The sequence below is a fragment of the Apus apus genome, chromosome 11 (genome assembly GCF_020740795.1).
Source record: "Apus apus isolate bApuApu2 chromosome 11, bApuApu2.pri.cur, whole genome shotgun sequence".
NCBI classification, from domain to species: domain Eukaryota; kingdom Metazoa; phylum Chordata; class Aves; order Apodiformes; family Apodidae; genus Apus; species Apus apus.
Window position 1 is genome coordinate 18,437,776 of NC_067292.1, and position 21,386 is coordinate 18,459,161.

The 21,386-nt window shown below is 51.3% G+C and overlaps 2 protein-coding genes across 3 annotated transcripts; one reads left to right on the top strand and one right to left on the bottom strand.

The window, feature by feature from the left end:
• Positions 1-893: 893 nt before the first annotated feature.
• On the bottom strand, positions 894-8,516 carry NUDT21 (nudix hydrolase 21). The gene is made up of 7 exons (XM_051629287.1): positions 8,264-8,516; positions 6,051-6,251; positions 4,295-4,358; positions 3,539-3,628; positions 2,863-2,938; positions 2,382-2,496; positions 894-1,188 (listed from the first exon to the last, which is right to left on the bottom strand). The coding sequence occupies exons 1-7, from the start codon at positions 8,377-8,379 to the stop codon at positions 1,167-1,169; spliced, it is 684 nt and encodes a 227-aa protein (XP_051485247.1). The 5' UTR covers positions 8,380-8,516; the 3' UTR covers positions 894-1,166.
• A 161-nt stretch (positions 8,517-8,677) lies between these two features.
• On the top strand, positions 8,678-18,948 carry OGFOD1 (2-oxoglutarate and iron dependent oxygenase domain containing 1). Of its 2 annotated transcripts, none has more exons than XM_051629241.1 (13): positions 8,678-8,840; positions 8,919-9,064; positions 9,147-9,193; positions 9,556-9,656; positions 10,306-10,422; positions 11,071-11,162; positions 12,518-12,646; positions 12,982-13,095; positions 13,682-13,761; positions 13,872-14,164; positions 15,965-16,120; positions 17,488-17,546; positions 18,365-18,948. In XM_051629241.1, exons 1-13 carry the CDS (start codon positions 8,684-8,686, stop codon positions 18,524-18,526), a joined length of 1,653 nt encoding a protein of 550 aa, XP_051485201.1. In that variant the 5' UTR covers positions 8,678-8,683; the 3' UTR covers positions 18,527-18,948. The 2 variants fall into 2 exon arrangements, with proteins under 2 accessions (XP_051485201.1, XP_051485202.1); XM_051629242.1 differs by having other exon boundaries at positions 15,998-16,120.
• Positions 18,949-21,386: the final 2,438 nt, after the last annotated feature.

Consider the following 21,386-nt stretch of genomic DNA (forward strand, 5'->3'; position numbering starts at 1 on the left):
GCACCACAGGGTGTCACAGCTGTCCTGCACAACTGGCAACAGAACCAAGCCTGGTTTCAGCTCTCTGGGCAGCATGTGCTCTCCAAGGATGCCTTCACAAATGAGGAGGGCACACAAACAAACAGTGCAGCTTCTGGGCAGAGGCACAACGTGGAGACAGGCATTTATTAAAGAGTTAAGCACAACTAGGGAGGGCTAAAGGCAAAGGAAGGGACAAATCCACTGGAGCTGGTGTTTAGCCAAGCATGGAAAGAAAAAAACCAGAACAAACCAAACTATAAAGGCTGATATCTGCTACCTGCAAGAGCCTGAAACGTTGAGGTGAGGAAGCAGGAGTGTCCTTTGCAAGGGACATGATGCTGGTTCACTGCAACAGCTCAGCAGAACATGGAACCACCTGCACATGGCATTGGCAAAACACTGGCCCAAAGTCAGTCCCTTAGCTATAGAAAGGATGCACAGTTTTATTGCCATGATTTAACTGCATCTCAGGTGAAACAGAATTCAGTGGGTTATTTTCTTTCAGGGGGCACAGAGGGAGAAGATGCACCTCAGACCTCCTCCCACAGAAACAGTCATGCTTCCAGATCAGCTCTGAACTATGGCTACACTTGCCTCTCAAGTACTCTCCCTCAAAACTCCATTCTCCAAGTTAAAAAAAAAGACCCACAATTAATTTGCACCTACTTATACTGTTTAACCACTCCCTCAGACTAATTCTCTGCTCAGGGATGCAGATCAGAGCATCCAAATGGTCCCTGAATGGGTCAGGTCTTCCTCTTGGTTCCAAGATCTTCTGTAGTCCTGAAGTAATCAAGTTTAAAATGTGCCTAAAAGCAGGAGACAACAAAACAAGAAAAAAAAAACCACCACAAAGCAAAAACCAAACAGGATCTTGACCATTTTGTTTAATGTTGTACAAAAAAAAAAATAATCTGGTGAGTATTACAACAAAAAAGTGATTAAAACACTAGTATCACATGGCCATTCCACTACCTAAAACAGTTCAGGTTCACTTCTCTATTCATACAATAAAAAGTTGAGGGGCCTTCAGGAAAAGAGTGACAAAAAAAACCCACATCCTTGCATCACACACATTCTTTTTCTCTACATTTTAAAGCTGTGCTCACAGAGACGGCTTCTTCTTCCTTCAGGTGTCTGGAAAATCAGTTGTAAATAAAGTTGAACCTAAAATTAAAAGGATTATACCAAGTGAGGGATTTTCCTTCTGTTTAAGTGACATTTTAGAATGAAGGAACAAGTGTTTTCTGCTCTTGGTAAGCCTCCTGATGGGACTAAAGTGATTTTTTTTTTAAATAAAACAGCTTTAGAGTCTAGCAGGAAGCATCATTTTTAAGAGCAGCATCACACTAGCATTGCACATCAGCCTCTTGAGGCTGCAGAACTAATTATTCACATTTCATGTCTTCAGAGAGCTCCAGGGATATGAAAACACCAGTGAGTTATGTACCCCCAGAAGCAACTGTTTCACAGCATTTCTGGTATCAGGGCCAGCTTCGTAGACTCCAAGGGCAAGAGGGGGACACACACCACAGAACAGATAATGCTTCTCAACTAAGTTTCCCAACAGTGAAAGCACATCCCAGGTGCTCTTCCTTTGAAGAGTCTGTTGCACTGGTACCAAACTGGCATTTGGCTGCACAACAGCCAGTGTCTGCTGGAACTCAAGGGAAATAGCTGCTATCTTCAGAGCAGGAAGCCCCTTTAACTACAATCCCCAAAATTGAGACTAGAAAAAGGGGAAAAACCCAGCATGATACAGGCCTGTCACAGGAAATAAGTGCTGACAGACTTTTCCCTTCCAAGCAGGTGGGTGACAGAACTACTGCTCTGAGAGCTGACAGGCTGTGGGATGCCTGGTGTTCCTGAATACTGGCTGAAGGAACAGGAAGCAGGGAGACCAGTCAGCTCTGGAGAGCCCGGGTACAGGGCCACTGTCAGTGAGAAAGCCAAAGAGGGAAAAGGAAAGAAAGCACACAGCTGTCCCTGTGGATACTTGTGTTGTAAAGATGCTACAGAGAGTTTAACCAACCCACCAGATGTCAGCAGCACCAAGCTGTGACAACACACACACCCTGGCTTTCACTCCCATGCTGTCCCTAACACTTCCAAGAAGCTGTTCTTAGCCTGTGCACAGCTTCATCCTCATCATCTTTCACATCTCCCTTGGCTACAACTGCCCAATAGGACTTTGGAACTAGCAAGTTGTGACCAGTGTCCATCACATCTTGTCTAAGGGAGAGTCTAAGCTCTCTGGGACATCTGCAACCTTTTCACAGTTGGGTTTCCATAGTGCCTAGTCTGGCTCTGGTTCCCCATGGCCAACGTGTTCCCAAGAATCACAATAAATCCTAATATACCTGCTCAAAAGTTGAGGAAGGCTGGAAATGATGGGTCCATATCCTGGTGCATTGTCATAGAGCTCAAACAATGGTGCAGCAACCAGCTTGTAATTTTTAGGGACTGCAAACAAAGCTAAAACCAAATACAAGCTGATTAATCAAGACAACCCACCACACACTCAGGTTATCACTGCCCTCCCCACATACCTCAAAACAAGATCACTACACACAACCAGCAGGTTTATTCCTTTCCTAGTTTAATATGGGGTTCATTTGCTGCACATTTCCTGATGCAAGAGCAGGAATGAGCATTTACTAGGAACTCCTGTTCAGACATCACCTACCACCAAAACCAGCATCAGCATTTCACTTGGTGAGTGTTCAACTACCAACAACTGCAAGCACATGAACACAAACTGCCTTCCACATCTCCCTGCATGAAAGGTGAGCATTTAGACCTTGTTACAACTACAATCCTTTGTTGCCAGGACACACTTACCCTTTTCTTGAAGCTGGACCAAGAAAAGCTTCTTGTGCTCTTTTGGTTTTGTAATATGAGCTGGGATATAAGGATACTGGAAGAAAAACCAACATAAAAATTTACAATAATTTAAAAACAGAGCTTTGAAAATATTGTGCAGTCTTAAGTGCTGCTTTATAAATTCTCAAGTACTGTGCAAGCTTTCAATGTGTCATATATTGTTCAGTCATGGCATCCAATAATGAAAATGACTGAGACAGGATCTCACAGGGCACCAATCCTCAGGAGCAATTCAAACAACCCAACAAGACAGAAATGCCTAAGAGCAAACTGAGCAAGTATTTTCAGTATTAAAGCATTTAGAAATAGGGTAGCAAGGCCATTTTAGTCTGTCCCATAAACAGAAGTGCAAGAGATTCCACTGTGGCTAAAACAGGAATGTAAAGGTCTGGCTCTGCACAGGACTAGAAGCTACTACAGCCAGTGGTTCCTCATCCACCACAACAGGTGTGAGGAGTTCCCAGAAGAAAAAGTCTGTAGCTTCTCCACAGAAAGGAGATGAAACAGGTAAAAAAAAACAGAAAAACTTAATTGCTCATGCAGCAGGTACTCAAAAAGCCCAAGTGGGAGGTTGAGGGTTTTTGGAAGAACCATCAATAATTGAAGAAGATGAAGATTCAACATGAGTACCCACCTGTGGAGGTTCAAAGTTAGGTCTCCACCAGTTACCAATGCAGTCATCAATCACCCAGTCCTGCTGAACACCATCCTGACGACCCAGTATCTGCCAAAAAACCCACTTGGAGTCAAAACCCTACATACCCCAGGTCCATTTTTTTTACAACACACACACTTGAAGCATGAAGACTTGCTGCAATATGGGGCTGATGTAATTCAAGAACTGCTTTAGAACAGCCTGTAACAGAATTTTAGAGAATTTCTGTATAAAGTAACATCTGCTAGTGTAAAGCCTGACCTGACAGGACAAGGACACTTTCAAATTCCATGCTCAGTTGCACTGAGTCCCATCACACCAATGGGAAGAATTAAATGCAACGTTACACGACCTGACAGAATTAATTTAGACTAAGTGGAGAGCATGGAAGGTTAATGGCTGCATTGGGAAGACTATCTGAAAAACCAAGTCCTCATCAGCTGTGCTCTGCAGCATGTTTTATTGCCCATCTGCACACCCACTTGCCTGAAGCCAGCCCAAAAGTGAAGCTGGAAATGAAGGCAGGACTGGAGCAGCAGGCAGGGCTCAGCCTCTAGATCACTCAGCACACTCAGGATGCAGATAAATACAAACTTACTGCTTTATTTCTTAACTACCTGAGAACATCACAAAAGCATCAAAACAACAGAAGCAACAAGGAGACTTATTGTTTTGGCTGTTCATTCTAAGATCATGCAACATTCCAGCATAGCCACATAAGGACAGAAAACAGACCTCTGTCATTAAGCGTTTGAGCCCTTCTACCTCATCTTCTCCTGGGTTGAGTTCACCACCAGGTCTGTTAAAATAATCAAAGAGGAAAGATAAGGTGGGGTCCTTCTGCAGCTACAGACTTCCACAGCTAAGTTGGGATGGTGCTTCCAGGCAGGGAGTCACAAATTCACTGGAGACCCTTAGGTCAGAAGGTTTGAAGGCAGCAGAAACACACAGTTTGCAGCAAAACTGTGACCAAAATGGCTGCTCCGTTGTCTCTCTCTCAAAAACATAAATTCTAGAAAATACTTCCAATTCAGCAGGACAAAGTTTAACAATAGACATGATGACAACTGGGACACTTAAAAGGTAAAGTTTTAATAAGATAAAAGCCCAAGAAGTTGAAGAAAGGGTTGTAAACCCTGCCTGTATTTGTTCTTCTCTCAAAACCAGCACTCCCTGAAGCAAACAGGGAGCAGAAACCAAAACCCATGTGAGGAACAATCCTGCATTTCATGAAAGGTTAATTAAAAAAAAACAAAACCACAACAACATTTTTATCATCACAGAGTAGTGTAAAACTTGAGAGTCTGGCCTGCCTATCCACACCTATCCCTCAAATCAAGATGTCAAAGGAAGAATCTGGATGTAAAATTTCATGTTACACAGACACCTGAGAACAAACAAGGCACATGTTAAGAAGAGAAGGAAAAGATCACAAGCAGGATAATGTGAACCAAGTCAAACCCATTCTGCTTAAAAAAAGAAAAGCACTCCCACCATCATATGATCCAAACACTACAATTTCACTCCAGCATTGATATCCACTAGATGAAGTGACTTTCTCCAGGTCAGACCCCTGCCTTTCTTGCTGTACCCAGTAGTTTGTGACCAGGTATCACTCTGCATTTACTGGGGTTCATCCTAGAGCTTCACTTTCCCATGTTTGTGGCCACAGCATAAGCACATTTAAGCTTAACAGCTTTCACAAGGTAAGAATGACACACAAACTGCTGACAATGAGTTTTAAACAGGAATCTACCTCAGTGATGCACCAGAGTTGGTTCAAAACTGTAACCTGGCTCATGGGCAGAGATAAATGTATCTTAGATGAAAGACTGAGCACTGTGTCCACTTCTGGAGCCTCCAAACTGAACAGTACATGGAGCTACTGGAGAGAGCCACAAATATGATCCAAGGGCTGGAGCAGCTCTGCTCTGGAGAAAAGGCTGAGAGATTTGGGAGTGTTCAGCCTGGAGAAGAGAAGGCTCCAGGGAGAGCTTAGAGCACCTTCCAGGGCCTGAAGGGGCTCCAGGAAAGGTGGGAAGGGACTTGGGACAAGGGCAGGGAGGGAGAGGACAAGGGGGAAGGGATTAAAACTGGAAGAGGGAGATTGAGGTTGGACACGAGGAGGAAATTCTTTGCTGTGAGGGTGGTGAGACCCTGGCCCAGGTTGCCCAGGGAAGCTGTGGCTGCCCCATCCCTGGCAGTGTTGAAGGGCAGGTTGGATGGGGCTTGGAGCAACCTGGGCTGGTGGGAGGTGTCCCTGCCCATGCAGGGGGTTGGATCCAGATGATCTTGAAGGTCCCTTCCAACCCAAAGCATTCTATGATGACCTCACCATTCCAAAGGTTTCCCACACCAACTCTTTGCCAGGAATGAGCCCCACTCAAAACACCCACCAGCCACACTCCAAACCTCCAGCCCACCCGCTGGGCTGGGCTGGGCCAACCCCAAGTTACAACTGGGAAGTGACATTCCCAAAGCAGCCACTTACAGCTTGAAAAAAGTCGTGCCCAGCTGCAGCAAGAGGACATGGGGCAGCCTGTGCTCGTGCACAATCAGCACCCCTTCCACTGTCCTCCTCATGCCGATCTTGTCAAACTCCTCCCTCATGCGCTGGAACCGCGCGGCCACCGAGCTGTCCTTCTCGTACAGGGGCTCCTTGGTGCCAAAGGTGTAGTTTGTCAGTGGGTACCTGGGGAGGGCAGAACGTGTGTTACTAGCCAGGAAATCTACACTTTCAACCACCTAGAGACAGAGCCCTCTGTGCCTGAGGGAAGGGGAGCTCGTGGGTTGGAAGCGTGCGACTTGCGGGCCCCTCCTGACGGGAGGATCGTGCCCCGTGATCCAGACAAGGGCAAGTCTTGCAGCTCCACACCCAGTTCCAAAGGGATGAAGCCCAGGAGAAGCACTGTTAGTCAACAGCCAACCTCTTTGATCTCCACACGGCAAAGAAAATGCAGCTGAGGCTGCCAAAAGGAAGTGGGAAAGGATTGGGAGGGAACAGCTCTGCTGGAAGTTGCACAGGGCAGCAATTTTCCTGCAGGAGCAAAGGAAGAGGATGGTGAGTGAAGGGTTAGAAGTGGTTTTGGTTTGTAGAGGGAAATCAAACATCTGGATGGCAGGAGAAATGCTGAGTGTCCAAGGGCAGGGCCAGAAGCCTGGGGTAACGTGGAGAGTTTGAACAGAGCAGGGGGCTGGAGCTCTGCATTCTCCCGTGATGGCAACAGTGGGAAGGAGAGAAGTTTCTCCAGGTGAGAGGGACTGAGAAGACAGGAGAGGCAAGAAGTCAGTCCTGGAGAGCACAGAGGGCAACAAAAACATGCAACACCAAGATCTGACAGCACAAGGCCTGGAGGGAAGGCACAATCATCCAGCTGAGGCAAAAAAAGGGAGAGGAAAACAGGTTCTGGGCAGTGCAGTCACAAGTTACCCCCATGGTTCTACTGCCTTGTGCCACACAGCAACTGAACCCATGACAGAAAGGACTGATTTCATGGGGAAGGTTTTCTTATCTTGTCATGTATTCCTTCCCCAACACTTCATAATGTTACACTCAATTATTACACACTCTTCCTTCCCCCAGTTACTCCTCTTCCCCCAAACTCTCCTCATTTTTCACAGCAGGGGAATCACCAGGCAGTTGTTCTCACACACACACACAAGTGAGGCAAAACAACCAGTTTCCTACCAGCAGACACCTCTACCAGAAAGCTCCATCCTCCCTTTCACTTATAGCTTGAAATAATTCCCTTTTTTAAAATACACAAACAGCTTTACTAACAACTTACTCTGCTAATCCAGACTATACTACTGTGGATACACAAAACCCAGAGCCTATACTTTAAGACAAACTTGGTGACACAGCTTCCTGATGAGTTTTGCCTTCAGAAACACTATAAAAACATCCCCACCTCAGAAATTCATATTTGAACTTCCACCAAACTCCATGAATAAACTCAGCTGTACCAAAAAAACCCCACACAGGCCTGTGATTCAGAGCTACAATTGAATACTGCCTGTTTCAGCTCACATTTTCTGTTTCTGCAACTTTACAGGTGCACCTAGGAAAGAACAGATCCAGCAGAGCTCCCTGGGAGAAGCTAAAGGATACAACTTCTTCCATAAAGCAAGGAAATACTTGTTAGCAAATGGTTTATATCTACGACAAGAGTTTCCTCAGGTAGCAACCAGTCTGAAGTCGAATTGCAGAACCTGCTCTGGACAAGCAGCAAACCCCCAGGCAACCCCAAATCCAACCCCAAAGCCCGTGCAGACCCGCTCCTCTCCGCCCCCAAAGGCCGGTGTTTGTGCCAGTTACTTCCCCCCAGCAAGAAGCTGAAGCACTCCCTGCCTGTCCCACTTGGGGGGTCCACGCTTCCCGCCTCGCTTGCTCTACATCCTAAACCACAGAGCTTCAACACTCCCCCCTCCCCGCAACCTCTCAGCACCCACAACATCCCGCAGGGTGGGATTTTACAGCCGAAAACAACACGTCCTGGGGGGGGGGGGGGCGTGCAGGCAGACCCCTCGCCGGGCTCTCCCCTCAACCCCCCCCACGGGGTGGGCCCGGGCGGCCCTGGCTGAGGTAAAACCCGCCCCAGGCTGCTCGAGGGCGGCTGCGGAGCGGGGGAAGGGGCCGGGGAGCGGGGGAAGGGCCGGGGAGCGGGGCAGGCCGCGGGGCGGGCCCGAGGCGGCGGCGCTCACAGGTTGATGGTCCTTTCCAGCGTCAGCGGCTTCGTCTGCTGGATGTATTTATTGCCGAACTGGTTCACCCCGCGGGGCCAGCCGGTCTGCGAGCGGTTGGGCGGCACCACGGACATGTCGGCGCGGCGGGAAGGAAGGAAAGAAGGAAGGAAAGGAAGGAGGGAAGGAGCGCTCAGTGCTCAGCGGCGGGAACCGCGCCCGCCATGCACCGCCCGGCCAGGCCGGAACCGCCCGCTCTACATCCGCCGCCCACCATCGAGAGGAGCCGCTCTATCCCCCTCCGCTCCCTGGCACTTTGCGCCTCGCTCCCCTCCCCCTCTCATTGGCTAGAAAGAAGCTCCGCCCCCCCTGCAGCGCGATCCGATTGGCCCGCCGCGCGGCGCGGGGGCCGCCGGGAGCTGTAGTCCGGCGGGGAGCAAGATGGCGGCGAAGCGGCGCTGGGGGGCGGCGGCGGCGGCGGGGAAGAAGAAGCGCGGGAAGCGGGAGCTGCTCCCCGAGCTCCCCGCAGCCCTCAGGGACGCGGCGCTGCGGGGCCGGGCAGGGGCTGCCTGGAGCCGCGGGGAGCCCCTTCAGCACGGTACGGCCGCCGCTCCCCGCCCGGCCTCCCGCCCTTTCCTTCCCTCCCTCCCTCTCCTCACCGGCCTGTCCCCCGCAGAGGCGGTGGCGGTGGAGCCGGCTCCGTTCCGGCACGGCGTCATCCCCGGCTTCTTAGCCAGCCCGGGCTTCGCGGAGTCGCTGCGGGACGAGCTGCTGGGCCTCAGCTTCCAGGGGCGGCGGAACGACCTCTTGTCGCTGCGGCAGGTGAGCCCCGGGCCGGGCGAGCCCAACCGGGGCCTTCCCGCGCCGCCCCGACAAACCCTCCTTTCTTCTCTTCCACGGGCAGTCCCAGGAGCTGGCGGGGAGGCCGGAGCCCCACGTCGCTGCGCTGAGGTAAAACGCCGGCTCGGGAAAGGGAAGAGCCCCGGCTGGGGAAGGCGAGGGCTGCGGGGTGGGCCCTCCTGCCCGGGGCCCTGGGGAAGCTGAACCCGGGCGGGTCGGGGCCTGGAGGGCAACGAGCAGTTCTCCTCGTTCAGGCGTTCGTGTGTCTGTCCCTCCTCGCTTGTCCCTCTACAACCCCACGCTCCAGGCTGGGATGTTCTCCTCTGTGGGGCTGCAGGAACACAGAGGCACTGGCAGGAATATCCTCCTCAGCTGTTAAAACGTTTGGAAGGGAGATGATCAATCGGTTTAGGCCGTGGGGGGCAGGTTTTGTAACAGGTTGAGGACACTTAACCTTGTGCTTGTCTTCTCAGACATGTTCTGTGTGAAGAATTCCGAGCGTGGCTTTCTGCTGTCACCCAGATTGAGCTGGAGCCAACTATTGACATCTCCTGTGCTAAATATGAATATACTGGTCAGTCTAGAAGTGATCCCCCCCCTTCCTCAGAGTTCCTGGGGGTGGAGGGAATGCTCTCTGTCTACAGAATACCCGGTGACATGACCCACCTCTCTGGTTCAAGAGGGTCCAGAAGGAGCAACTCACAGTCTCAGAAAGTGAAAGTCCCAATTATGTTTCCATAATTCCAGGTGACAACTGCACCTGCCCTTTTAGCCACACAAAAAAATCACTGTAGGAAGGGGAGAAGTTTTACTGCTGTCAGCTCTTCTTTTTAAAAGGCTTTTGCACAATGAGTTGTGGGTCCAGGTTTTCTGTTCCCAGGGCTCCCCCTCTCCTCTGTCCCAGCAACAAACCTCCTCGAGGGGCAGTTCTGTGTTTGAAAGAGCTTGAATCATGATTTAAGTCAGGAATCTCTGTCCACTGTGCCCAGTGACAGCTGTGAAGGGGCGGGTGACAAATTCTAACTGCTCTTTACCCATCAGAGTGGTCGTAGTGCAACCCCACAGAGGTGAATCCTGAAAAGCCTGGGTTGCTGACTAGTGAGAAGGCAGTTCCCTGGGAAGAGCATGTTTTCAGTTGTGGGGAACCAGAGCTGGGAAGCAACCATTGGCATGAATCCAGGGCGTGCAGGTGCTGCTGCAGCAAAAGGTGTGTGTGGTTGCAGATGTCCTGCTGTGCCACGACGATGAGCTGGAAGGTCGGAGAGTTGCTTTCATCCTCTACCTTGTCCCACCCTGGGAGAAAAGTGATGGGGGAACTCTGGACCTGTACAGCACGGATGGTAGGTGCTCACAGCTCAAGGGGGCACAGAGAGGTGGAGTTTAGGCAGCCCCTGCAGTTGCTCTCCTCAAGCAGTAGCAGGGAGATGAAGAATTCCTCCTTTCTCCAGGGAAGCTGATGTGCAGGTAGAGCGGGGCTGTGGCAGGGGTTGCAGGCAGTGGGTGACAGCAGAGCAGCAAGAGAGGGGAAGGCAGAGGGGAATCCTTTGCTCCCAGTTGTGTTTTTTTTTTGAAGGGGCAAGAGTGGAGGCAGGATGGGAGCAAGGCCAGTGACTGTGCTTGGAACTGTAAAACGATGGGAGATAATTTCCCATTCCAGCAGCAGAAGCCCACTGCTTCATGGAATGGTTAAGGTCAGAAGGACCTTCAAGATCATCTAGGTCCAACCCCCTGCATGGGCAGGGACACCTCCCACCAGCCCAGGTTGCTCCAAGCCCCATCCAACCTGCCCTTCAACACTGCCAGGGATGGGGCAGCCACAGCTTCCCTGAGCCCCCTATTCCAGTGCCTGCAACAGGCTCTCCTCAAGCCCTTGCTCTGAGCCCCATCCCTTAAACCCAGGTGTCTCACTCACAAAGTCAGAGAGAAAGGGCAGTTTCCAGTGAGTCCCAGTTCCTGTCTTAACCAGAGTCTGTTTCCTTCCTCCTCAGAACACTCTCAGCCCCAGCAAATAGTCAAGTCATTGGTGCCTTCGTGGAACACGCTGGTTTTCTTTGAAGTGTCTCCAGTCTCTTTCCACCAGGCAAGGAGCTGCCTCTTGTTCATTCTTTTTTGATTCTCATTGTTGTGGTTATTTCTGTGCAATAACTCCTGTGTGTTAATGCTGTCCTGCTGGGGAGGGAGGAGGGAGAAGGGGGGTAGAGTGGGGTGGAGACTCCTGGTAGTGCTGTGTGTTGAAGGCAGGACTTCAAAGAGGACAAGGACTGGCAAAGCCACCTGGAGGGTGTCAGTCTGGCTTCATGAAATGCTGATGTGGTTGAGGAGCACCTCGTGGCCCTTATCAGGAAGATCCCTGGGAACAGGGTGAATGTTCTGTGAAGCTGCAGGACACAGACACCCAGTTGCAAGCTGAAATTCCTGCAGACTGAAGGATACCAGGGACTGGAACAAGCAGGGCCCAAGAGCAAAAGGTTGGAGGGGAAGAAGATCAGTGGTGTAGGTTGGGCCCTCACCTAGACTGCTTAAGGTTTTATTCTTGTGTCATTTAGGTCTTGCAGTTAATTAACAGAAACATCTACTTGGTCACTGCCCTAGTTGTTTTCAGGTAGTGATTTATCTCATCATAAAAATCCATGTTCCACTGAACCTTGTGACCACCACTGACCTAAAACCCCACTGCCAAGTCTTTTGAAGTGCTGTCCAAAAAGCCACAACAGTCTGTGGCTTTGCAGCCAGTCCTGCCGGGGTGGCTCCTTCTTCACCCCATGGTTACAGCCCAGCTCCTGATATCCTTCAGTTTACCCCAGTTTAGCCCAGTTTGCCTCTGCACAACTTGATGAAAGCAAGATTTAAAGGTGCCCGTGGCTGTGAGGAAACCAAGGGTTTCCACAGACCAGGCTGAATGCCAGGGTAGAGGGGCTGCCCTTGATCTGCTGGAGAGGCAGACAAAGAACCAAAGCTCTCAGGCAAATTCCCTTCATTGGGCCTTGTTTTGCAGCACTTTTTAAGAAGTAAAAGACACAAAAAAAGAGAGAGAAAAAAAAAGAGAGAAGTCCAGCAGTGCAGTTCGCTTGTGGCCCAGAGATGCTCGGTGGTTTCTGAGTTCTAAGCTCTGATTTTTGCAGCTTGGGGTGGCTGGTTCTTCAACAGAATAAAAGGTAGAAAAATAAAATGCACTTACTTACAAGAACAGAGTGGCTGAAAGCTCTGAGAGGGAATGGATTCTGCTGGGAGCTTGGAGCAAAAGCCTGGGCTGGGATTCTGGAAACCGACGACAAAACTTGAGCAGCAACATTTGGTTTAACTCTCTCTCCTCGAGCCAAGAATAAAACCAGGCTCTCTGGAGCCATCTCCTGTGCTGAGCCCATGGGGTGCCCATGCCAGCTGGTCCCTGGATGTTTGGAATAACCAGTGACATGCTGCCCAACCTTGTTCCAGGTGTCTGAAGTCCTGGCCGAGGGGAAGTGCCGCTTGTCACTCAGCGGTTGGTTCCACGGCCCCCCGACAGTCAGACCCACACACCAGGGTGACACTGCCCTGCCCTGCAGCCCACACATCCCCCACGATGTGAGTAGCAACCCTACACCTGCTTACCTGCATGGCTGCTCCTCCCATCTCCCTGGAATACCTTGGGAGGGGATGCACTGATGCTTGGGGATTCTTGAACTCATCCCGTTTCCTCTCCATAAACCCGTGGCTGGTTTCTTCCTTCTGTGCCTTCCTGGTCTCTTGCCTCTCTTGCATGGCTACAATAGTGCAGAGAAGGCAGCAGATGCTGCAGGGAACTAAAGGAAGGGATGGAGTGTAGAGGGGGAGGAAGCCAGCCCTGTGGCCAGCTGGGAACTGGGGAATCCTTTGTACTTTCACCAGTTGGGCAGCATTCAAATCCATTTCCCTTCCAGCATGAAATCTTGTATGAATGGATCAACCTAGTTTATCTGGACATGGATTCCCAAGCTCAGATCCAGGAGGAATTTGAGGAGCGATCAGAAATTCTCCTGAAAAATTTTCTCAAGGTGAGCCCAGGGGTTCAACCTGACATGGTCTGGCAGGTACCAAGATGTCCCTTCCATCCTGTGCCATTCTGTGGGTGGGTCCCCTCTGCCTGCCTGTGCCTTGCTGCCTAGGGACCCACCCAAAATCTAACTCTTTCCTCCAACATTCTTGTTTCCTGCAAGAAGCAAAGCAGGAGGGTGGAAACAGGTGCCATCCTCCCTACTCCCTAACCTTGTGGTGACCAGAGTGTCCTTCCTGGGCAGCTCTCACTGCTTAGCACTTGGGGAACTCGACCTGTGTGTGAAGCAAACGACCTGTAATGGTTTTGTCTTACTTCTCAAGGCTGATTTGCCTCTGGTTCACCATCTGGGTCTCAGTGAAATGGCATTCCCACCAACCAAGCAGCATTTGATACCTCTTGGTCTCTGGCCTGCAAAGCCATGATGCCCACCCAGGCTGTGCCCCTCAGTTCAGCAGTCCTTGGGAACCTCAGACAAGTCAGAGAGAACATGAGTGCCTTACCTGCGGGTGGGTGGTGGCTGCTTCCAGCATACCAAGAGACCTGGGAGCTGAAGATGAAGTTTCTGCACTGTCTTTCTCTCCTAGAAAGAGAAATACCAACTTCTGTGTGAGGCTTTGGAGAGCAAAGACATCGAGTGGAGCAGCCGAGGCCCTGCCAATAAAAGGTGGGGAATGACAAGAGTCCTGCTCCTATGGATCAGGCCAGGCAGGAGATGCTGGGAGTGGACATGGTCCTCGTTGGTTCTCCACTGCTGATAGCTCTGCTGTCTTCCAGACTCTATGAGGCAGCAGCAGAAGAAAGCCTCCCTGAGCTCCTGAAGCAATTCCTGCAGCTCCTACGCTCCGAGGCCTTGTTTTTACTGCTCTCCAACTTCACTGGCCTCAAGCTGCACTTCCTGGCTCCCTCTGATGAGGATGAAGGTGCTGGGGAAGGAAGGGCAGCAGACACTGCTGGGCAGAGCAGTCCCAAACCTGAGGAGGAGACCAAGCAGCAGGCTGAGAGCAGCTCCCATCAGCCAGCCCATCCTGACCACATCCCTGCAGCACAGGGGAGTGACACACACAACGGTGAGTCCAGCAGCACCAGGAAAACAGAATCCTGATGTTAAAGGTGTCAGCAGCAGAATTCCCAGTGATTTTTATGGAACTAGGATTTCACCTTGTACTGCAGCCAGCACAAGGCACCAGCCCAAACATGGGATGTTAAGCAGGTCAGATTTGGTATCCAAAAGAATTGGAATTTTGGAATGAAATACTAACATGAAGTTTTGAACAGACTTGAGGGTGGGACTTCTGTAGGAATTAAGGCATGGGTAAGGAGTAGGGAGTATTAATGAACTGCCCAATAATCTTTTTCCCAATACTTCTGCTTCATATAAAGCAGATTGTTGTCTGAAAACAAATCAAAAGGAAGTGAAGAGATCAAAAGTTAATTAGAATTAGAAAACCAATACCTAAAACTAGGAATTAGCCTTCCAGAAAATGCTGCCAGCCCCAGTGACCACTCATTTGTCAGCAGTGAGATATCATTGCTATCAAAGATTAATTTTGGCTACAGGGATTGGTGCTGTTTGTTTGAAACAGCCTTTGATGTTTAAGGGTAGAGTTTTTGAAAATCATCTTGCTCTGGGTCAGGAAAGTTTTGTGGAATAAAAGGCAGTCAAAACCCCAGTCCTGCTGAAACAACCCCCCCCCCGAACCTGGTACAAAGGCCTTGTTTTCCTCATTTCCAGTTATCCTGCCTCTTTGCCACCTTCCTGCTGTGTGATGTGACATTCACACGTGAGGAGGACACAGTTTGGGGGCTGCATGGATTGAAAACTGAGCCAGACCCATGAGGAAGGAGAGGTTCTGACACACCTCCTGGGGTGGCAAGTGCAGAGGGAGTTCAGAGCAGTGTCCTCCTCCACTGAAACTCCTGGTAGTTCCAACCCTTCAAGAACAGAGAAGGCTCTTGAGAAGGTTCTTTCAGAGAAGGCTCTGGAAGGTTGGAGCACTGCTGTAAATCTTAGGGAATAAAAAAAACCCAACAACAAAAGATAAAAAGGGAGGAACTGGTTAAACTTTGGTTAAACCAGAGCACATTCCAACCTGGAACCCTTTCAAAGAGCAAATCTTGGCCCATCTCCTCCACGTTGGGCAAAGGACATAAATTGCAGCCACTTCTAGGAAAAAAAAAGTTATAATGAGATTTGTGATTTTGTTTTCCCTTCCCAGTTTTTGGGGCTGGCAAAAAGCTGTGCAGGGCTTGTCCCCTCTGTGCCTTGAGCTTGGCAGGGCCTCCTTGCACAGCTTCAACCAGCCATGGCCTGGGCTGCATCAAGAGCAGCAGGGCCAGGGAGGGGATTTCTGCCCCTCTACTCTGCTCTGGTGAGACCCCACCTGGAATTGTGTCCAGTTCTGGAGCCCCCAGCATAAGGACATGGAGCTCCTGGAGTCCAGAGGAGGCCACAGAGATGATGGGAGGGCTGGAGCAGCTCTGCTCTGGAGCCAGGCTGGGAGAGTTGGGGTGTTCAGCCTGGAGAAGAGAAGGCTCCAGGGAGACCTTAGAGCAGCTTCCAGTGCTTTCCAGGGGCTCCAGGAAAGCTGGGGAGGGGCTTGGGACAAGGGCAGGGAGGGAGAGGGCAAGGGGGAAGGGATTAAAAGTGGAAGAGGGAGATTGAGGTTGGACATGAGGAGGAAATTCTTCCCTGTGAGAGGGTGGTGAGAGCCTGGCCCAGGTTGCCCAGGGAAGCTGTGGCTGCCCCATCCCTGGCAGTGTTGAAGGGCAGGTTGGATGGGGCTTGGAGCAACCTGGGCTGGTGGGAGGTGTCCCTGCCCATGCAGGGGGGTTGGATCCAGATGATCTTGAAGGTCCTTCCAACCCAGACCAGTCTGGGCTTCCCTTATTTCCCTCCCCAGGCCCGGGGACGCCGCTGTGCGCCGGGGAGCTGCGGCGCTGGGCCCACGGGCACTACACGCTGGTCCATGACACTCAAGCAACAGAATTTGCTCTCGACCTGCTCTTCTTCTGTGGCTGTGAGGGTGAGTGGACAAAATACAGAGTTCACCAGACGCTCCTTACAAGGGCTGCATAAAGGAAGGGCTTGGGAATTCTCAGCAGCACTGCCATAGCCGGGATTTCCCTGCCCTTTCCTGCACAGAAGGGCTCTGCAGACTCTATCCTAGTCCTCACTTCTGCATAAGCCCCGGTTTCATTAGTTCTTAGAAGGACTAATTAGAAGGGCTAATCCCCAAAGATTTGGGAACGTGGCTTTGGGATCGAGCAGCTTTGACCTTCCCGGCTGGAGCCAGGAGGTGGCGCGTGGGGCAGAGGGAGAGGCCGCCTCTCCCAGAACTTCCCTGAGCAGTTGAGCTTCTGGGCGTGGAGGAGGCCTCCTGAAAACATTCCATTTCACCCCTTTTCTCATCAAAATTATCACCCCCTCCAGTCCACAAAGGCCAGGGTTCTCCAATGTTATTTGTCTTGGCATCTTAGACTGATTGCTAGTTAGTTAGTGCTGAAAAAAATCCAAACAGGAGAGTTTGGGGCCAGCTGAGCCCAGAATTCACAGCCAAAACCACCTGGCCCATGCCAGTAATTGGGCTTGAAAGGCTTTTGCTGAGGCAAAGCTGCTCTACAGAAGGAGCTGAGAGCCCTGCAACCTTCACCTGCCTGTCTGTGATAAAAGGCAAACCTGGGATGTTTGCTTCAAGTTGTCCTTGAGTTGAAAAAAAAGAATAACCTGGCAGGAGGTAAAGTGGGAATGGCCCTGTGAGCTCTGCCTGTGCCTCAGGGAGCAGGTGCACAGTGACCTCAGGTAGGGAGAGACCTGGGGGACATAGGACACAGCTTCCTGGTGGGGGACTTCTGCCTTCAAGACAGGAGCAGGTTTGTGCTGCAGTTATCACAGGTGGGCCCTGAGCCACACTCAGGGAGTGGTGCATCCATATCCTGCTGCTAGAATTCCCAAGGGTGGGATGTGCAGGGTGTTGCTGGGGCCTACAAGAAAGCTGGGGAGGGACTTGGGACAAGGGCAGGGAGGGAGAGGGCAAGGGGGATGGATTAAGATTGGAAGAGGAAGATTTAGGTGAGATATGAGGAGGAAATTCTTCCCTGTGAGAGGGTGGTGAGACCCTGGCCCAGGTTGCCCAGGGAAGCTGTGGCTGCCCCATCCCTGGCAGTGTTGAAGGGCAGGTTGGATGGGGCTTGGAGCAGCCTGGGCTGGTGGGAGGTGTCCCTGCCCATGCAGAGGGTTGGATCTAGATGATCTTGAAGGTCCTTGCCAACCCAAACCATTCCATGATTCCAGGAACTGCAGGGAGTGGGGTGGAAAAATGGCATCTCCTGGTAGGCTGGATGGATCCCAGCCAGTGTTGATCTTCTAAGAACCTTTCTTTTCTCTTTTAAGACTGGGACCCAGAATATGGTGGCTTTACTTCCTACATTGCTAAAGGTGAAGATGAAGAGGTAAGGACCTCAGCTCCAAGCTGCAAATGAGATAAAAACATTTGGGGTGGAGATGCATAATTACACTTTCCATGACTCCTAACATCATCCCGAGGGTGCTCGGGATGGCACCAGAGCCTCCCTGCCTGAACCACTGCCCCTGGGGGGAGCTTTGCCTTCAGCTCCCACTGTTCCTCCTCTGCCTTCAGCTCCACCTTCAGCTCCTACTGTTCCATCTCTGCCTTCAGCTCCACCTTCAGCTCCTACTGTTCCATCTCTGCCTTCAGCTCCACCTTCAGCTCCCACTGTTCCTCCTCTGCCTTCAGCTCCCACTGTTCCTCCTCCACCTTCAGCTCCACCTTCAGCTCCTACTGTCCCTCCTCTGCCTTCAGCTCCACCTTCAGCTCCCACTGCTCCAGCTCCCACTGTTCCTCCTCTGCCTTCAGCTCCACCTTCAGCTCCCACTGCTCCAGCTCCCACTGTTCCTCCTCTGCCTTCAGCTCCACCTTCAGCTCCCACTGTTCCCTGCAGAGCCAAAGGCTCAGGAAGCCCCAGAGGGGCTCAGGGCTGCAGCAGAGGTGCTGCTTTTCCAGGGAAGTGCAGTTCACTAGTGTCACCTTCAGCACCAGGACTAGTGACTGGGCTGAGCTGCTAACAAGCAGCCCAGAATCCCCTGCTGTCTAATAAAAGCTTGAGGACTGTTAAAATAGCAACACGGTTCATTTTCTACCACCAGACCTTTGTTCCGAGCAGGTTTGGAAACACTTTTGGTTGTTCTTTTTTCCTAAAAAGGCTAGTTTTGTGAAACTGATGTCCTCCCTCACCTTCCTTCCTCCCAGCTGCTGACAGTCAACCCCGAGGACAACTGCTTGGCCCTGGTTTACAGAGACAAAGAGACCCTGAAGTTTGTCAAGTACATCAACCACCGCAGCTCGGCACGTCTCGGGAAGCAGCCCCACAGAACAGGATTTTGGGATTTCTCCTTTGTCTACTATGAGTGATGGTGCAGAGTGTGTGACCATCCTCCCAGGGGTGGGTCCTCTCTGGGTGTTACCTGCTCAAACCATCACACCTGAGCAAACCCTCAAACCAAGGCTGCTGCTGCCACCCTCACCACACTGCGTGGGCTGCCCCCTGCTCAGCAGGGCCCAGGGGACTGGTTTATGAACTGGACAAATGGAAGTTCAGCCTCCTCCCCAAGTCCTTTGTAACACACACCCCCTTGACTGCTTCTCTTGCTACATGGAGGGGGTCACAGTCACACAGCTGTCACCTTTCCAGCTGTTCCCTCAGGGAAACAGCACAGTCGGATGTCTCCCTAACCTGCCAGGGTGAGCACTGGAATTGTACTTTGCCCCAGGCTGATGACTGGTTTTATGAAATAAAAAACAAAAAGGAAATGGGTCAGTTCAATGCTTCAAAACCTGGTTGGGCAAGTTTTGTTACAAAATGCCCGAGACATTTGCTGGGGTTTAACTGTGTTTGCTGTTTGTAGAGGCAGAAATAAAGGAGCTGCCATGGGAAGTATGAGGTTTTTCCAGCTGCACAACTCTGGAGTTGGGAAGGAAACCAGTGAGGCTACAAAGCTGCTGGCACTGGGAAGGACCTGGCACTGGAACAAGGAGCAGGACTTCATAATTCTAAATGTTGCACAGACAGACCCAGATGCAGCCCCTTTCTCCAAGAATTTACAAGCTAAATAGACAAGGCACCTGCTCTTGTGTCCTCTGCCTGGGTGGGTACGTGGCCAGCTCTGTGCTTTGGCTGTGGAAGGGTTGTGGCTCCAGCCCCAGAAGGGGAGGTGGGAGGGCACTCACCTGTCCATGGCAGCAGGAGGGTGTTAGTTTTGTTCTCTGCTAGGATCCAATGTGGCTTCTGTCCCTGGAGATCCACTCTGCTCTTCCCAGGTAGCTCACACATCCAGCTCCTGTGGAGAACAGAACAAGAGGGGTCAGTGGTTCACTCTGTTCCCCCTGGGGAACTGCCCAGGGGCTGTGCTGGTTGCTCTGAACACACACAGGTTGCCCAGCCACTCACCCACACCAGGCCCTGGGTTTGCAGAGAGCTGGGGGGAGTGTGTGCATCATTCCTGCCCCTCCCAGGCTGGAATAAGGCAGCTTTGGATCAGAGCCTCCTGCCTCTCCAGTGCCAGGCCTGTCCCTGAAGCCCAGCAGAAGAGCAAACAAGCTGGAAGCAAGGCTGGCTGTGCTGGCCCAGGAGTGCTCTGCAGCCCTCAGCAGAGTGTCCTTGGGGCAGGGCTTCATGGAGACAGGAGCAGCAACCTTCAGCTGTCACCCCTGCACACACATCCCAGGAACAAAACTGCTGCTGTTGCTTCTAAAATGGAAGGTCCCAGCCCCTGCTGATGCCAGTGCCAGGGGAGAACACAGGCACGTGGAGCCTGATGCTCCAGTGTCAGTTCAGACCTGGACAAGGAGCAGTTGTCCCTCCTGCACTGTTGGGCAGGGAGAACAACTGGGATGTGGCTGCTCTTGAGATCTGGACCATCTTGGTCATATTCCCACTGGTGTCCCTAAGCTGGCTTCTCCCTCAACTGCCAAGACTTCCAGCTCCCTTTGATGCTGTTCTGTGCTGCTGACAAAGGGATGAACAAATCCTGAAGGGACAAACCTCCCCCCCCCATCCCTGTGGACCACTGGTTTCTGAGGCACATTCACAGGGAGAAAAGTTCTCATTCTGAGCTGCTCCAGTAGAGAGAGAGACAAGTAATGGAGGCTTCCAAGAAAAAAGAAACAAGGCAAAGTGGTTTGGGTTGTTTGGAACAAAGGTGACAGATACCACAGCTATTTACAGCCCAGCCAGCTAGACAAAGTTGAGGGTAAATTAATTAACAAAACGAAGTTACTTCTTTTTCTGCATTACCAGCCTCAGAGGGTGCTTGGTAGAACCTGGAGCCTCCCAGAAGGCTGGGAAGAAGCTGGGCTCCCTGAAGTTCGCTGCTTTGTGATAATGAACACACTAGAGGGCATCCCAGCCCTTTTTTGAGCCAGCCCCTAAGTTACCTGATCCCAGCACCACCCTTCTGCCTCCGGTGACTGAGGTGAAGTCATCCGAGCAGCCAGATCTGCAGTTAGCATTCAAAGATTTAAAAATCAACTCATCCCCGCTCCCTCCACCCTTCCTGTTCAGCCCCAAAGGCAGCCCCACACGCGGCTGGGGTGCAGGGAGAGGGGAAGACTCTGCTCACAAAAGGTGGGGGAGAGGGAGGGGTCCTTATTTAGACCTGGCCAGTAATGGGAGCCCTCCTTGTAGATGCTCTTGCTGGGTATAAATCTGTATTTACGAGTAGGTGTAGCTGCTTGCAAAGCACTCAGATCATTATGGAAAAGGAATATGAAACACACACATACCCACAAAATGAGTAAGCAGGGAAACAGGAGAGAAATAAGATTGAGAATAGTGTGTGAACAGAGTCCTGGGGTGTGAGCAACAAAGTTCCTACCAGGCATGGTGGCCTGGAGCAGGTGTTGGTCAGCTTGGCTGCACCTCCAAAGCTTGGCATGTGAGGCAGGATCCCAGCAGCTTCTTGCTTCCTCAAGTGCTGAGCTGTACAAAATGCTTCACCATAATTTTGGGGGGGGGGATTGGGTGGTTGTTGGTTTGCCAAGTGGCTGAGAAAAAAAAAAAAACAACCAGGAACAATTCAATGTGGAGCAAGATGGAAGAGTTCAGCTGCAGGGCAGGCTGGAGGAATGGTTTCACCCCTCGTAGGGAACAGGCAGCAAAGAAGTTCTGACATGGGGTGTTGAGTGAATCAGGATGAAGATGAGCAGCAATTCCCAGGACTTGGAGAAGCAGGGGTTAAAATCAGATAACCTGGCATCAAACGTCCATTTCAGT

What these genes read in the sequence shown, in the direction of transcription:
- NUDT21 (XM_051629287.1), bottom strand. Translation starts at nt 8,379, where the DNA reads ATGTCCGTGGTGCCGCCCAACCGCTCGCAGACCGGCTGGCCCCGCGGG. An exon ending in GGCACGACTTTTTTCAAGCT is followed by an intron (nt 4,359 to 6,050) that starts GTAAGTGGCTGC and finishes TTATTTTAACAG; the next exon opens with ACCTGGTGGTGAACTCAACC. An exon ending in GGTCCAGCTTCAAGAAAAGG is followed by an intron (nt 2,497 to 2,862) that starts GTAAGTGTGTCC and finishes ATTTGGTTTTAG; the next exon opens with CTTTGTTTGCAGTCCCTAAA.
- OGFOD1 (XM_051629241.1), top strand. Translation starts at nt 8,684, where the DNA reads ATGGCGGCGAAGCGGCGCTGGGGGGCGGCGGCGGCGGCGGGGAAGAAG. An exon ending in TCCTGAAAAATTTTCTCAAG is followed by an intron (nt 13,096 to 13,681) that starts GTGAGCCCAGGG and finishes TTTCTCTCCTAG; the next exon opens with AAAGAGAAATACCAACTTCT. An exon ending in CTTCTTCTGTGGCTGTGAGG is followed by an intron (nt 16,121 to 17,487) that starts GTGAGTGGACAA and finishes TTCTCTTTTAAG; the next exon opens with ACTGGGACCCAGAATATGGT.